This window comes from Lontra canadensis, unplaced genomic scaffold (genome assembly GCF_010015895.1).
Source record: "Lontra canadensis isolate GAN:19392208 unplaced genomic scaffold, GSC_riverotter_1.0 scaffold7, whole genome shotgun sequence".
Classification (NCBI taxonomy): domain Eukaryota; kingdom Metazoa; phylum Chordata; class Mammalia; order Carnivora; family Mustelidae; genus Lontra; species Lontra canadensis.
This window is the reverse complement of record NW_022631001.1, coordinates 34,438,936-34,454,145: the sequence shown is the minus strand read 5'-3', so window position 1 is coordinate 34,454,145 and position 15,210 is coordinate 34,438,936. Positions and strand designations below refer to the sequence as shown.

General features: G+C 51.0%; 1 protein-coding gene across 1 annotated transcript in view; it reads left to right on the top strand.

The window, feature by feature from the left end:
• GALNT18 (polypeptide N-acetylgalactosaminyltransferase 18) overlaps positions 1 to 15,210 on the top strand; it is a 342,951-nt gene that overhangs the window by 165,707 nt on the left and 162,034 nt on the right. Inside the window, exon 2 of the mRNA XM_032853479.1 lies at positions 8,703 to 8,895. Within this exon, the coding sequence (XP_032709370.1) occupies positions 8,703 to 8,895 (193 nt within the window). The remainder of the gene's footprint in view (positions 1 to 8,702; positions 8,896 to 15,210) is intronic.

Sequence of the window (15,210 nt, the reverse complement as noted above, 5' to 3'; positions counted from 1 at the left end):
TCTTGCCACTTGAGACAGTCCTTGGGTGATGGTTAACATGTTGGGCTTTGGCATTACTATCTGTATAGTGCCCACAGTAGGCAGCTACCAGGGACACGGGCCCGCCGGTCTGTCCTGCTTTCTCCCTTCCTCCTCATTACTGGGTTCTGGATCTCAGCACCAAACACCCAGAGTTTTGGCTTTGAGCATGGCCTGAGGCAGAAGCAGAAATAGCAGTGGCTATAGGACTGACTGCAGTGCAGAAGGTAGGCCCCCTCCCCATGCACTCTCCACGGCCTACAGGAAAGAGGAGTATATGGCAAATTGAGTAAAACACCACAAGCAACAAGAAGGTTCTGCCGCTTTCCTGCAAAGACACCCCTAAAGATGCCCGAAGCGAGGGCCTGGAAGCAGACCTGCTGCTTCCAGGGAAGACATGGCTCAGCGTGGGCAACGGGCTAAGGGGTCTTAAGTGATGTGAGCTCAGTTCCCGGGGACCCTGTCTGCCCCTTGGCAGGCTTCGACCAGCCCCTGCAGTGGGAGCTCCAGGCCCCTTTGGCCTCCAGCAGGCACTGTGCCATGTGACCCCTTCTACTGCTATTTTAGGATAAATCCAGGGAGCAGGGATGGGTCTTGGGTTCTCGCTTAGGGGGAGGTCTGGGCTTTAGCTTCTCCAAAGAGCTAGCAGCGTCTCAGAGCATCGGTGAGTGTGCAGCAGGGGCCGGCCGAGTGGCTCAGCCTCAGAAGTTGGGAATCGCAAGCAGTGTGGTCCTGGAGGAGGCAGGCCGTCAGACGTGGCTGGGGCCGGGCAGCAGCACACGTCTGTTTCACTCCCAAACCCATTTTCTTTCCATCCATTGTGTGGTTTCGGCTCTGCCAAGACCCTGGACCGAAAGCAGCTGGACAAGCCCTTGTCTGGGTTGCTCACCCCAGCAGCTGCCCTCACGCAACTGTTCTTCCCGCTTCCAGCGTCAGTGGCTTCACGAGCCTCGAAGGCCCGGGCAGAGTGTCCAGATGTGCTCCTTGTGCCTGGCAAGCGTGCTGGGGCACAACCCTCAGGGCTATGGCCTCTGTTGGATTCATTGCCCAAAGCCTCGCAAGCTGCTTTCCTGCCCTGTTGCCCTCCTGTCTGCGTGAGTTAGCATGGAGGCTGTCAGGACGGGGACCTGTAATTCTCTGCTCTCATTAGTGGGCTGCATGTGGGGCACTGTGGGCATATCTCTGAGACCCTAATGTGGCGTTTCCCAATGCCCCATGTGATCACAGGTAGAACTTTCCAGAAAACAGATCATGCACAATGAGAACTGGGCATTAACATGAAGTCGATGAGCCGAGTGAAAGTTCTCTGGCGTGCTTCTTCATAGGGAGCCTCCCAGGAAGGGTTCAGAGCAAGTGATACTCAAAATATCCTTAACTGGCCAGGCACAGGCATGTATGCTTGCTGCAGCGCGGGGCAAGGTCCTGGGTCTGCTGGCCAGGCCAGGCGTGTGCCTTGTCGCTGCTGGCTGGTGGGAAGACCTGGAGTACTCCAAGAAGAGAGCCAGAGCAGCTGGGAGGGGCTTGGGGCGGCAGCTGCCTACCATCACTGAGGAAGTATTCCAGTAGTTGGACGTTGCAGTGAACCAGTGCAGATCAGCTGAGAAGTCTCCCGGGGCCTGAAGTTTCTAGTCTTCAAGCCAGTGTGTCTTGGCTTGCAACATGGAGGGAGGCTTGGGATATGTCTCTGAGCTGCGGTTTCCTCTTCTCTGTGATAGGAAGGATAGACCCCACATCATAGGCCACTGTGACGGCCTGGCCTCCCCTCCTGGCAGGGGCCGTGTGATGGAAAGGGGCTACAGGGCATACAGGATCAGCTCAAGGGGCAGAGGGATGGCAGTAGACACGCAAGATCGGCCTGCAGTTTCCCTCCTCACTGGACCTCAAATAATGCATCTTGCCACTTGAGACAGTCCTTGGGTGATGGTTAACATGTTGGGCTTTGGCATTACTATCTGTATACGTGCTTATAGTTTCAGAAACTATTTCTCAATGATATGGCCAATCCTGGCCTTTCAGACTTGCAGTTTGCATTACGGATCCTCCAGACATTCTGCCCTCCCCGGCCTCCCGAGGCCCCAGCAGCTCTCGTTCTTCTCTGGTTTCAGCTGTGAATAGCCGTCTGTGCAGACGCCTGGAGTCCCACACTGTGCCCTCTCCTGCTTCTGCATCTTTGCTCCCGTTGGTCTGGCCCTAGGAGGGCCCTTCTCCAGAGTGAGCCCGGGACTCACTTACTCTTCATATCTAGCTTGAGCATCCTCTCCTCTGGGAAGCCTTCCCTGCATGCACGTCTTCCCTCTCCAGTGACCCAGTGGCATGTTATCCACGGTGGATCCCAGCATTGATCACATTCTCTTTACAACTGGCTTTTTCGCTAGGCTGGATGCTGCTTGAGGACGGGCACGGAGTCTGAGTGCTTTTTATATTTCCAGTGCCCAGCAATAGGCCTGACACACAGTAAACTTGCTTGAGTATTTGTTGTCTGATAAGAAGAGTTAACTCCTTTTGACAGTGACTCCCAAAACCCAGTAGTGGAGGAGGTGCCGCCATGGGGAGCCCCTCGGGTTAAAGCCACCGAGCAGCAGTTTCCAGATGCTGGCCGAGAAGGGCATTCTAGGAATGAGCAGAAATGGTTGTTCCTGGGCCAGAGGGCAGGGGGTGCCCACAAAGCAAGGCCAGTTTCCTCCAAGAGATGTCAAAGAGGAGGAAGAGGTCAGCCTCTCTTCTCAGCATCAGAAGTGTCATGCTTTGCATGGACCCATTAAATGTGCCTTTTCTCTTCAAAAGGTGGAGTGATTAGTGACCCTTCAGGGGAATCCTCCCCTTGAGTTTGTTGACAGGGATTTCTCTAGCAAGCATCTTATAGACTGAGCCGGAGGGAAGCTCAGGAGGAAGGCTGGCAGCCACGCGTCTGCTGAAACTTTGGGGAAAAATGGGAACACCTGACCTTACTCTCAGTGTCTCTGAGACTCTGTGGTTTGAGACAGACACTCCCTGAAGATTATTAGGTTAGTTTTCTGAAGACTCTGGGTTTTACAACTTCTCTGCCCTGCACCTGGGTTTCTGGGACTTTGGAGCCTTCCTGTGGTCTTCCCAATTCCGAGTTCTTCCAGGTGAGTGTGGAAAGAGGGAGAGGCAAGAAACACACAGCCTTTCCTCCCTCCTTCCTTGTCTCTCTTCTCTCCGTGCTTTTTGGGGTGGTTCCTCCGTGCACTGTCCTGTTCTGGATGCTTGGGAGAGAGTCCAGGTAATTCTCTGATGTAAGAGATTTGCCAAAGAGTCCTGAGAGAGGGCCAGGGGTTGGCTACCAATGACCATATTCCGTGGGACTCCCTGAGAAGCTTCTAAGAGCATACCGATCATCTCAAAAGGCTGTGCGTAAGTGACCTAGGTAGGAAATTAACTGCCCACAGCTGGACTTTGCCCGCCCTTTCCGGGCTTCACATTCCTGCTTGCTGACACAGGACTCTAAGCCCCTTTCAGCTCCCTCTGAGGACGTGGGACATCCCTAACGGATCGGGGGCTCACTGACTCCTCTCCCGTCTTGCTGCTGCTACTCCATTCATCTTCCTGATGCTCATTAAGCACCTGCCAGAACGGGCACTGTTCTAAGCACTGGGGGTTCCTCAGAGAACAGAGCAAATCCCTGACTTCACGGAGCTCACGTTTGAGTCAGGAAAGACAACAAGCAAGACAAATACAAAAAGGACTTCAGTGGGTGCAGAGGGAACTCGGAGATCGAATGTTTAGAAAAGGCTTTACTGAGAAAATGACTTCTGAGGAAAGAGGTAAAGGAAGTGAGGGGAGCTAGCCACGGGTTGTAGACAGAAGCACAAGAGCAAAGGCCCTGAGGTGTGTGGTGAGTCTGGTGAGGGGCCAGTGTGGTTGGAGTAGAGGAGACAAGGGGGCAGGGGGAGGGGGTGAGCTCTTAGGGTCTTATCACCAGGAGCCTTGTAAGGCCTTCTCTGTGTCAGGGACTAAGTGAAGGACCTCGGTCTTTCATGCTGAAGAGACAGTTAGCTGTTGGAGGTACGGTGCAGAGAGGGGCATAGCATGGCAGTGTCCCCCCGCAGCCTGGGGGTCTGCCATGTCCCGCGGGGCTCCCACCTGCCCATGCCACAGAGCTCATATCGAGGGAATTTGGGGGAATGCCTCCCTGACTGAGCATTACACAGGGGCTGTGTGTCTGTCTGGTGGAAGGAAGGGCCTTTCAGTGTTCGCTCCTGGCCTGTTCTCCCTGGGACCCAGACGAGTACCCGGGCTGGGTGAGAAACGGGCAGGGGTTAGAGGATCTGGGCTGTTCTCAGAACCTCTAAACTCTGGCTGTGGTCCAGGCTGTGTTTACTGTGCCCTGCTTAATCTCGGCCACAAGTGAGCTGTCCTTGGGGAGCTCTCAGCTATCTGGAGATACACTTCTGAGTGCCCTCGGTTGGTCAGGTGTGCCCAAATAGGTCTGGACCCCAGTAGGAAAGGCTATACTTCAGTAGAGCCCAAGTCTGCTCCTGACAAGTGCCTCCTCCCGGGGTGACAGACAGCCCTTGGTCTGGTCCATCACCACATGTGTCCAGATGCCTCTGGACCCTTCCAGAGGCCCCGGCCTTGGCATTTCCCTGGAGCCTGTTTGCCTGTCACACCATCATGTCAAAGACGGGCCTCCTTTGCTGATGACCATGTCGGGCTGCTTTCTTACTAGAGAGAGAAGGGAGTTGTTGGGTCAAGGCCCAGCTAAGGGTAGGCCACTTGTCAGTGGATGTGGAAACCCTTCCTCTGGGAGCTAGACAGCAACATCTTTCAGAGCTGGGGACCTCAGGACAGGACCATTTATCTTCCCCATCTGAACTCAAGAGGTGTTGCGAGAAGGGCACTCTGGTGGGGCTGTGGGTCTCTGTGGTTCCTCAGGAGCCAAAATTCATGACGTGCTAGGCCCTGTGCTAAGCTCCGTACATGGAACATCTTATCAAATATGCACACATGCTCTATGAGAAAGGTACTAATATTATCGATGATGTTTTCTGGTTGGGGAAACAGGTGCCGGTAAGCTAGACTAAACCAGCAAATGGTAGATCTGGAGTGTAAAACCCGGATTCTGATAACCAGTCCTCTTAACCAGTCCTTCGGATGTCACATGTAAGGTAGAGCAGGGGGTCAGCACGCATTTTCGTAAAGGACAAGATGGTTAAGTATTTTTGATTTTTAGGCCACGTGGGCTCTGTTGCACCTACTTGACTTGGCCCTGGAGGTCTAAAGCAGCTGTAGATGATACGTAAGCCCATGGTCGAGGCTGTTTTCCAGTAAAGCCTTATTTACAAAATAACGTGGTGGGCCAGATTTGGCCCTCAGACTAGCGTTTGCCATTTGTGGTATAGAGGGAAGAATGTACAGTTGAGAGGAAGCCAGACCTTTCGCCAATGCCCCCTGACAAACTGGGTGACCTTGGATTGGTCCTTTAACCTTTTCCTTTGGTTTCTTCATGCCTAATAACTAACCACAACAGGGTGCTTATCAACTAACTTATTTAAAATGGTTTATGGAAAATGAACAAGAGGAAGCTGAGCAGACCTAAACATATGTGGAAAATAGACCTCACAATTCTAAACAACTGAGGCCAGACGTGTGGTTCCTGGACTTGTTTTGAGAGCATGTGCAGGACTGTATGTATTAGTCACTTTATTACCTTAGCCGCAGGTCGCGTTTTATTCCCTACTAATGATATATTATGCACCCCTTAACATCATGCTCGATCAATCATTAACTTTGTTTTTTACCCCTACTCCCTGTTTACCCAGTGATCATAGAATCCTAATGGGGAGTCGAGAGACACATTTGTCTTCAAATTAACTGATATACACGAGCATTCCAGGAGCTTCATTTTCCAGAAAAATGCAGAGCTCCAGAGGTTTGAAGGCCTGCCTTCTTGAGGTTTCTTCACGCCCGCATCCCCCACGTATTCCCCTCTTTCCCCAAACATACATAAGCTGTCCTTCGGCTTCAGCGGGCAATGCATCTTTGGGAATGAGAGCCAACATTCTCAATGGGCTGTCCTTGTGATAATGAAACTTTCTTTGCTTCCAAAAATGAATTAATTAATTAAATGAAATCATTTATGGAGGCCCTCACAAGAGATGTGTACTGGGCTGGGGGCATAGCAGGGAATGAGACAGAAGTCGATCTCCCTTCATGGAGTCCACACCTGTGAGCAAGACAGAGATAATTTTAGGTAAAGACATCAGGCCAGCACGGTGCTTGGCTCTGGGCAGGAATTCAACAGAGAGGACTTCTTGCACTGCCTTGCCCCTGATTTCTCATTCAAGACCCATGGCTTTCTGGTTTGTTGTGGTTTATCCCTATCCTGAGCAAAACAATGGGAACATATGGTAGAACCCTGGTCTTGAATATGTTTATAATACATTTTTATGCAACACAGGTCTAATTGTGAATCATAATTTTTTCATTAACTGATCTCATTTGGTAATATCCATTTAGGTAGGTATGTGAGAGCAGTAAAACTCCATTTCTTTTAAATATTATATGATTCCGTTGGCTCACTGATTTAGATTTTTACCACCCCCAGCATTCCAAATGAACACCTCATACATCTGAGAGATAGCAAGGGCCTTTACAATCACGTGAGCCCTGGGCCTCCCTTCACACATGCCTTGTGAGGAGGCGGGGACAAGTGTGCCCCGGGTTCTGGGATGGAACCTTAGGTGACCACCACATTTCTTGTTTGGTCATAGAAATGCTACATGGTTTGCATTTTACTCATTATTCAGTACTAATCTGTTGTATAGCTGAGTTCTCCCATCCCTTTAAGGAAAATCGGTCTGCCATGTCTATCTGTGAACTCATGGGTGTCCCAGCCCATTGCCACATGGACCCAGTGTGGTGTAGTTGGTCAGGATTGCTGCCTCGGGAGATAGCCCTCCCTGGACTGACTGTCCCCTGCTTTGCTTCCTTATGAGTGAGTCAGGTCAGGAGAGGTGAGGTGCCTCCACAGGTTTACCCAGCGCCTGGGTGTTCCAGCCCCGATGACACGTCTTTGGGCATCTCTCTCACTAAAGTCTCTGCCATCGGTGTACTTGCTCTGCTTCAGAATCAAGGACTCTCTAATTTGTGGGGAGTCACAAAAGTCCCTTTCTCTCAATGACAGCCTTCGTGCACCTGCACTGAAAGAGGCTTCGTCCCCCAGGGCACCCCTTCTACATTGGGAGGATCCTGGGTGTTGGAAGTCCTCTTCCCCTCTCTCAGATTGGTTCTCACAAGAGTCCCCCAAGAGGAAGAGGGGAGTAAGAGCTGTGTCTGCAGCACTGAGCTCCCCAACCTGGGAGACCCGGGAACCTTAGGTCCTTGCCTGGCTCCTGGCATGGATATGTGTCATATGCCCACAGGCTTTATATGGATGGCTGAGGGGACATTGGCAAGTGTTCCAAGCCTGCGTCTTCTGTCCCTAACCTGCTTCTGCTTCCTCTGGTCTCTGGATCATTCCAAGCTCCTAGCACCATCTCTCACTTATATCATGTTATGAGCTTGAAGGGTACCATCCAGTGGGCTTAGCATCTCTGTCCGATTTCTCTTATTTCTGACCTTGACTACCTGTCTCTCAGAATGAATTACAAAGTTCTGGCCCATCAACCTATGTCCTGGCAAGACCTGCCTGTTGCCCCCATAAAAGAGAGACTCAAATGACTAGCCAGGCTCCCCTTGCTAGGCGCTATGCCAGGTACCATGTATTGTGTACCTTTCTGAGTCATATGCTGGCCCAAGTGCCGTATGTACATTATTTATGTGATCCTTTCAGATTCTGGGAGGTGGGGGGTGACAGGTGGGTTGGTATTAGCATACCCGCACTACAAATGGGAAGCAAGACGCAGAGAGGTTGAGTGTTTGCTTGTGGCCCTATAGCCAGTGAATGGTGGAGCAGGGATTTATTTGAATCCATGTCTGTGTGGAATCCAAAGCTTCCGCTCTTATGGGTAATAATGTCCCCTTCATTTTCTTAGAAAACTCCAGGGAAACCATGAGCTCATGACCTGGTTTGGGGCTGTCCTTACCCACGGATCTACCAGGGGTCCAGTAAACAATGTCCAGAGTACGTGGGTGACTCTGTACCACTGATTCCTTGTTCTGGTAGGCACAGCCTGGAAGCCTCAGAAGGCAGTCTGGTTGGGGGTCCTTAGAGCCAGATAAATGGCACTTGGCTGGGCCAGGCCACTCACAGCAGACCAGACAATGGAGAGGAAGGTGGGCGGGCAAGAAGTCCGGCGAGGGGACCTGGGTATGGAGCAGGCTCCGGACTGGCATGGAGTGGGGGTGCGATCTTGGCAAAGAGAAATGGAAGCCCATTTGAGGGCTAGGGCTAGCATCTCTGGTGGGGAAAGGAGGGCATTCTGACTTGAAGCCATGGGGCATGGGCATCATATCTGTCAACCTCTCGGTAGACCCTGTAGGATGTACTTCTATATCCCGTGTGCCTAGTGGTTGTGGGATGGATGGATGGATGGATGGATGGATGGATGGATAAATGAGTTTGAGGAAGCATGAAGATTACAGTCTATCTTCCCCAAAGCCCCCAAATACGGGGATAAGATTGTTTTATCCAAGGTGATGGTAAGGGAGGGCGAGGGGTTGTCATGGCATTTGCAGGGGTGCACTCTGACCCACTGTCTCCTTGTCCCTTCTTTCTCCAGAGGCTCCCGCCAAGCCTGAGGAGGCAGAAGCTGAGCCCTTCACAGACTCCTCTCTGTTTGCACACTGGGGCCAGGAGCTCAGCCCTGAAGGCCGGCGCGTGGCCCTGAAGCAGTTCCAGTACTACGGCTACAATGCCTACCTCAGTGACCGCCTGCCCCTTGACCGGCCCCTGCCTGACCTCAGACCCAGTGGGTGAGCAGAGTCAGTGGCTGGGCCCATGTCGACCTGCCTGTGGGGAGATGGGGTCACCACGGTGCCAGGAACAGGGTCAGAACAGGGCATTCAGACTCCTGGGTCCCTCTCCTGCTTCAGCCAGGGTCTGTGCCCTCGGCCTTCATGGGGCAAGTCATCTCCTCCTCCTCCTTCCAGAGCCTCAGTTTCTCCATCTGCTAAGCAGGGGGAAGGCTTTTTCCATGAGAGACGCTGAGGATTAATAATGTAATTTATTCCTTACGGGCTCTAGAGTCATCTGGTGTTCCTGTTAATAAGTCTTTTTAACCCAATTAGTTGCATTTTTATGAACAATTATTTTTTTTCTATAAATTAGTATTTAAAGTATATCCATCTTCCAGGGCTAACAAGTCATTACACCCGACACAGAAGTCTGTCTTGACTTTTCTCTTTGTTACAAAAGATGTTCCTTTAAGGTTCAGTTAGAATTTTTATTACTCCTAATTATTAAAAGTGTGGGCACGTACCATAGCTGAGAAAATCTCATTAACTTTTGTGAGCTCCCCCCCAAACCTTCTTTCCCCCTCTTTCTCCTTATTTTTAAATTTTTCTTAAAGCTGCAAACTACATTGAGCTTATATCTGGAAGACAGATATAAAGATCTTTTTCAGGAAAGATCTTGCTGCTGGGTTTGGAGGCTATGTTCTTTTAGGGAGAAAAGTTCAGTTCAGTCCCATAGACACTTACTGAGCTCATGCTATATATTGTATCATTGAGAATGGTTTTTCCTGGCCCAAGGAGAACTTGGCTGGGCTCTAGGGATGAAAGAGCAGCTGAGGACATACAAGGGCTAGAAGAGTATATATTCATTTAAAGGATATTTACTGATAATTATATATGCCAGCGTAGTCTAGGCACAGGGAAAGAGCAGTGAACAAAACAGACAGGAATCCTTGCCCTCGCAGAGCTTACATTCTAGATAGGCCAGGACACATATTAAAGAAAACAGAGAAGTAAAATATGTAGCCTGTTACATGGTAGCAGATGTTATGAAGAAATAGAAAGGAAGTAGGGACTTCCTGGGATAGGAGGAGGGGTTGAATTTTTAGTGGGGTTGTCAGAAATGCCCTCACTAAGAAGGTGACATTTGAGCAAACATCCCGAAGAGATGAGGAAGCGAGCCACATGGACACCTGGGGGGAAATTTTCTAGGTGGAGGGACCAGCAAGTACAAAGTTCCTGAGGTAGAAGTGTGCATGGCATGTTTGAAAAAGGAGGCCCATGCAGCTGGAACGGAGCAAGCAAGAAGGTGGTAGTTGGAGATGAAGTCAGAGGGGCCACAGGAAACAGGTCAAGTAGGGCAGTGGTTCTCAAACTTGGCTGCACATTGAACTCCTAGGGATCTTTCGAATAATCATGATGCCAGGGCCACACCCTAGACCAATTAGGTCAGAGTTTCTAGAGGTGGCCCTCTGTATCTGCATTGTTTAGGGCTCTCGGGTGATTCCAGGGAGCAGCCCAGGTTGAGAATCGCAGGCAAAGGGCTTTATAGGCTGCTGCACGGGGTGTGCTTATACTCTGTGAGATGGGGAACGAAGGGAAATGCTTGGCATTTTCAAAGGTCCCCGTGGCTCCTGTGTTGAGAACAGAATGAAAGGGCCTAGGAGGGCAGGGAGACCAGATAGGAGGCTTCTGCCTATCCCGGTGAGAGGTGGTGGTAGCATGGACCATGATGGCAGTATACAGGTGTTGGGATGGAATTGGCTTCTGGGAGGATCCCAAGGGTGACTTTATCTCAATGCCCCAGGCTCTCAGCCCCCTGGGAGTGCTGCAGAGACCATGCCTGGGGCAGCAGAGATCCAGGTCTGATATGGGCAGAACCTAGAGGCTCCAGAAAAAGGATCATCAGAGGAATTGGGACCCCAGGACTCTCGCAGGGGCCTTGGCCTTGATCTTGGCCGGCACAGGAGCTGCAGACTTTGCAACCGGCTCTCACGTCAAGCTCAGGCCTCGCTCTATGCAGGTTTGTTCCAAATTAAAGGGGAACTGAGAAGGAAGCTCTGGAAATGGTGGATCTTACAGACTGTAACATGACTGTAGCAATGACTGGTATTTACATGGGGCTTGATGCTCTGAGAATGCCCTTCCCGCCCAGACCACACCCACCGGCAGCAAAGGTGGGGAAGGGGCTGGCACATTCTCCCCATTCAGATTTGGGGAAACTGAGGAACAAGTGCTGTGTCTGAGATCACACAGCTGGATATGTAGCTGAGCTGAGACCCGACCCCATGTGTCCAGATGCCAAATCCTGGCCTTTGAGGGTGGCCCGCAGCTGTCTTATTAGGAGCCAACCGACACCGTAGCCCCTTAACTCTTCATTGAGAGATGTGCCCTGTCACTGTTCCTCCCCACTTCCCGGGAGAGAAACAGGAGGGTGAAGGGTGGAGGGGACTGAGGCCATGTGGCTTTTCTCAGAAGGGCAGGCCTCCCTTGCAAGCACTCTCTGGAGGTAGCACATTTCAGGCGGCGGGTAGGGGGTCCAGGCTGGGCTTCCTGAGTTTGCGGACAAAGGATCTCTAAAGGACTCCAGGCGGGCAGAATTCTGAGCAATAATCGTAACAGAGAGACCTTCCCTCCACACAGAGCTGCAGTTTATAGAGCTTCCTCCCCACCCCGCACCGCCGTGGAGCAAGGTGACTTTTTATAGAAGGAAAAATGGCATCTCTGATAGAAGGCAGAGCTGAGCCCTCCCTGTGAGCCTCCTCCCATGTTCTCTGCAGGGGCGTTAAGGATGCAGTTTCTCTTTGCACATGGACTTGGAAAGCTCTATCCAGTTCTACTTCAGATCCCGTGCCAGACACACACCCAAGATCAGAGAGCTGTTGGTGAACCACTCAAAAACGAGGGTGTGCTTAGCTGAAACAGGGCCTCTCTTTGTTAATTTCACTAAAAACATTCCTGTGTTGTTACAAGGTCATTGCTTCCTAGCTTATCCTGTTTCACTCATTTTGGAAACATTTTTTCAAAGTCTTTACTATCATCCCATTCCAAATTACACTGGCAAACATTTCTGTAGCCTGAGCCATGTTTGCTGGGACATGTTTGGCACTTGATTTCTTTTAACTATTTGACGCCTTGCGGTAACCTTCTGGAATAGGGACTTGTCTGGGAATCGCACACTGTTCTTGACTGTCCTACTCACAGTCCCTCTGAGCCCAGCTCTCTGGGGCTTTTCTATACCAGCCACGCCTGTGACCCTAGCTGGGGGCCCTACAATTCAATTTGGTTCTAGCACTACCTACCAGCAGTTAGCGTCAGTCCTGCCAGCTATGGGCTCAGTCCCACGACACTGTCCCCTCTCCAGAGGCCGGTCACCAGTCTCAGTTGTCACCTGTGCTTCTGTCCAGCTGTAAAGGGAGGTCCCCACCACCTGTCCTGGAGTTCAGTCATTTGCTAGCAGTGGCACAGAACTCAGGGAAATGCTTACACTGAGCGGTGGATTCCAAAGGACGTAATACAGGACACAGATGAGCAGTCTGATGAGAGATATATATGAGGCCTGGGAGGGTCCCCGGCACAGGAGCTTCTGTCCCCATGGACTGCGGTTATAGGATCCTCCTGGAAGCAACCTGGAAACTCTCTGAACCCGATGCTTTGGGGATCTGCATGGAGGCTTCATCATATAGGCACGATGGATTATTAACTCACTTTCCAGCCCCTTTGTTCTGTCCAGAGGATTGAGTTGGAGGTGAGGCCAAAAGTTCCAGACTTCGAATCATAGCTTGGTCTTTCTGGTGACCGGCCTTCATTCAGGGCCCACCAAGAATCACCTCATTCGATCCAAAGATGCTCTCATCACCCAGGAAATTCCAAGGGACTTAGGAACTCTGTGTCAGACACTCCTGTCACTCAGGAAATGACAAGGGTTTTAGGATCTCCGTGTCAGGAACTGGGATCAAAGACCAACTATTAGCAGAAACCAGGGGCAGAGACCAATATATATATATATTTTTTATTATCTGACAATATTATTATTTGTTCCCATTTTACCAAAGAGGAAACTGAGGCATGGAGAGACTATAACCTCTGTGCAAGACTGCTAGTGGCAGGGCTGGGGTTTGAGCCCAGGTAGTCTGGCAATAGAATTCGTGTTTGTAACTGCCACCATGCTTACTGCCTTGGAGTGTCCATTGGTGGCACTCTAATGGGGATGGGGACTGCTTTATCAGTATGTAGCCCGGGCTGATTGGTGCGTCTGAGTTGGGAAAGACTCTGAGCGCTGGAAAAACTGTTGTGGCGAACATAAAGCCCATTATCAAGGCTGAGGATGATGTCTTTGCCGCAAGGAATGTTAGGATATGAGGCAGGGTGGGTGGGGGTGGCTAGCATCTGGAGACGAACACTGTGCTGAGGACAGTCTCCAGAAGAGTCCGGTCGAGTGGATCCTGCTTCATGCTCAGTGTCCTTGAGGACTTCTGCTCCCGGAGGTGTCCTTGGATTTTGCACTTTGCTCTTTGTATTCTTGGGTTTGCTCTTCCAAGTGCTAACCCTGGCGTTATGCTTGGCTTCATTCATGGACTGGGAAATGGGTGTTCCAAATCCCGCTCCACCCTCTCTTCCATCATCTCTGGCTGGCCCCTTATTTTGTCTCCTTTCTTGGTGCCGAAAGAGGCAATCTGACCCACTTTTGTCATCTGGCTGAAGGGACCATTCTACACCCAGGGCCTTATACACAGCAGGAGACATAACCAGAAGCAGAAAAGTCCATCCAGCTGCTTGCTAGGATTTATTAATTTATTCATCCCACAAACATGTATTGAGCTCCAAGTGTATGCCAGGCACCCAGTAAAGCACCAGGCAGAGAAACTTCGAGGGGCTTACACCATAGCGGGAATCTATATGGAAGGTGGTGGGAGAGCAGGGCAGGGGGTCCGAAAGCTTGCAGACCATCTCCTGGCCTCCTTGCAGAAGATCCATTCTTGTAGGTTTGGAGTAAGTCAGGGCTGGAATTGGATGGCCCATGGAAGCCCTGTTCTTCTGTGCCCTCTATAACAGGGAGGACAGATCTGGAGAGACATCTGCAAGGAGCCTCCTTTGACTACTTATGATGGCACTCCCCTGGGGAAGGGAGGACAGAGGAACCAGAAATGTGTCCGTTTTATTAGCCTCTTCTGGATTCTTAAGTCTGTGCAGAGAAAGGACAGATTTCCTCAAGGCTCCAGGACAGCTGGCTTTGAGGGAAATCAAAATGCCATTCATTCTCCCTTCATTGTTTTAACAAGCATCACCCAGGTGAAAAGACTCAGGAGAGAACGGATATTGGTGTCTTCCTCTGGTGATCCCCCTGGATGTCACCCCAGGAGAGGCCTTTGCCAGATCTGGGCAGGGATTTGCCTTCTTGCTTTCTAGGTTGCAGACACCCAGGCCTCAGGACTGAGGGGGAGAGAAGCTGCATGTCAGGCTGGCTGGACTAGGCCCCGTCTCTCCCACGCCCAGATGCAAATTCCAAATGTTCCTGTGGCTCTCCAGGTGTGCTTGAGCACACAGAGGACCCACCCTCCTCCTCCTTGTCTGTAGGCTCCCAAATAACCCACCAGGGGTGAAAAGAGAAGAGGGGAAAAGCAAGTGTTATTGAGGTGTGGATTACGTTTGTCAAAACTTATCAAATTCACTTAAGATTTGTGAATTTTACTACATACAGATGAAGCTTTTTTTTTTTTTTAATCATAAGTAAGAAAGTGATCAAGACGGTCTCTACGGGTAGGATGGAAAGAGAGGATGGAGGCAGCATCTTTGGGGGACCACTGAGAAGATGAGTTGTGATTGTGGGGGAGGAGGATCATGAGCATTTGAAGCCACTCACCAGCTCAGGTCAGGAACGTATAGGCAGGCCCCCAGCCAGCGGCAGCAGGTCGAGCAGGTGGCATATGGGAGCCCATGGTTTCACAACAACAGGTGCATGCCTCATTTTTTCCCTTGGGCAGTGGTATTCCTGAACAGGAGCTGCAGAAAGTGTAAGGGACAAGTGCCTGAGCTAGTGGGCATTTGGGTGTGGGTAGGAGAAAGGGAGCTCTGGGTGGTAAGCTTCAAGGCTTTAAGTTGCCATGGCAACTCTATGGCCTACCTCCAAGGTAGTTCAGGGCAGAGCCTTGGCAGGTTCTATTCCTGCCTCTCGCCGGGAGACCTTCAGTCTCCTGAGTCCGTCAGTGATCATGTCCTCTTTCTTTCCAGTGTCCCCAGAGGTCCTTGTCCCTCCCCCCCAGGGGGTAGGGTGGACTGGCTTTTGGCTTGACTAGGGACTAGGGGGCTCAAGCTTGAGACCAAGGCATGGGGGGA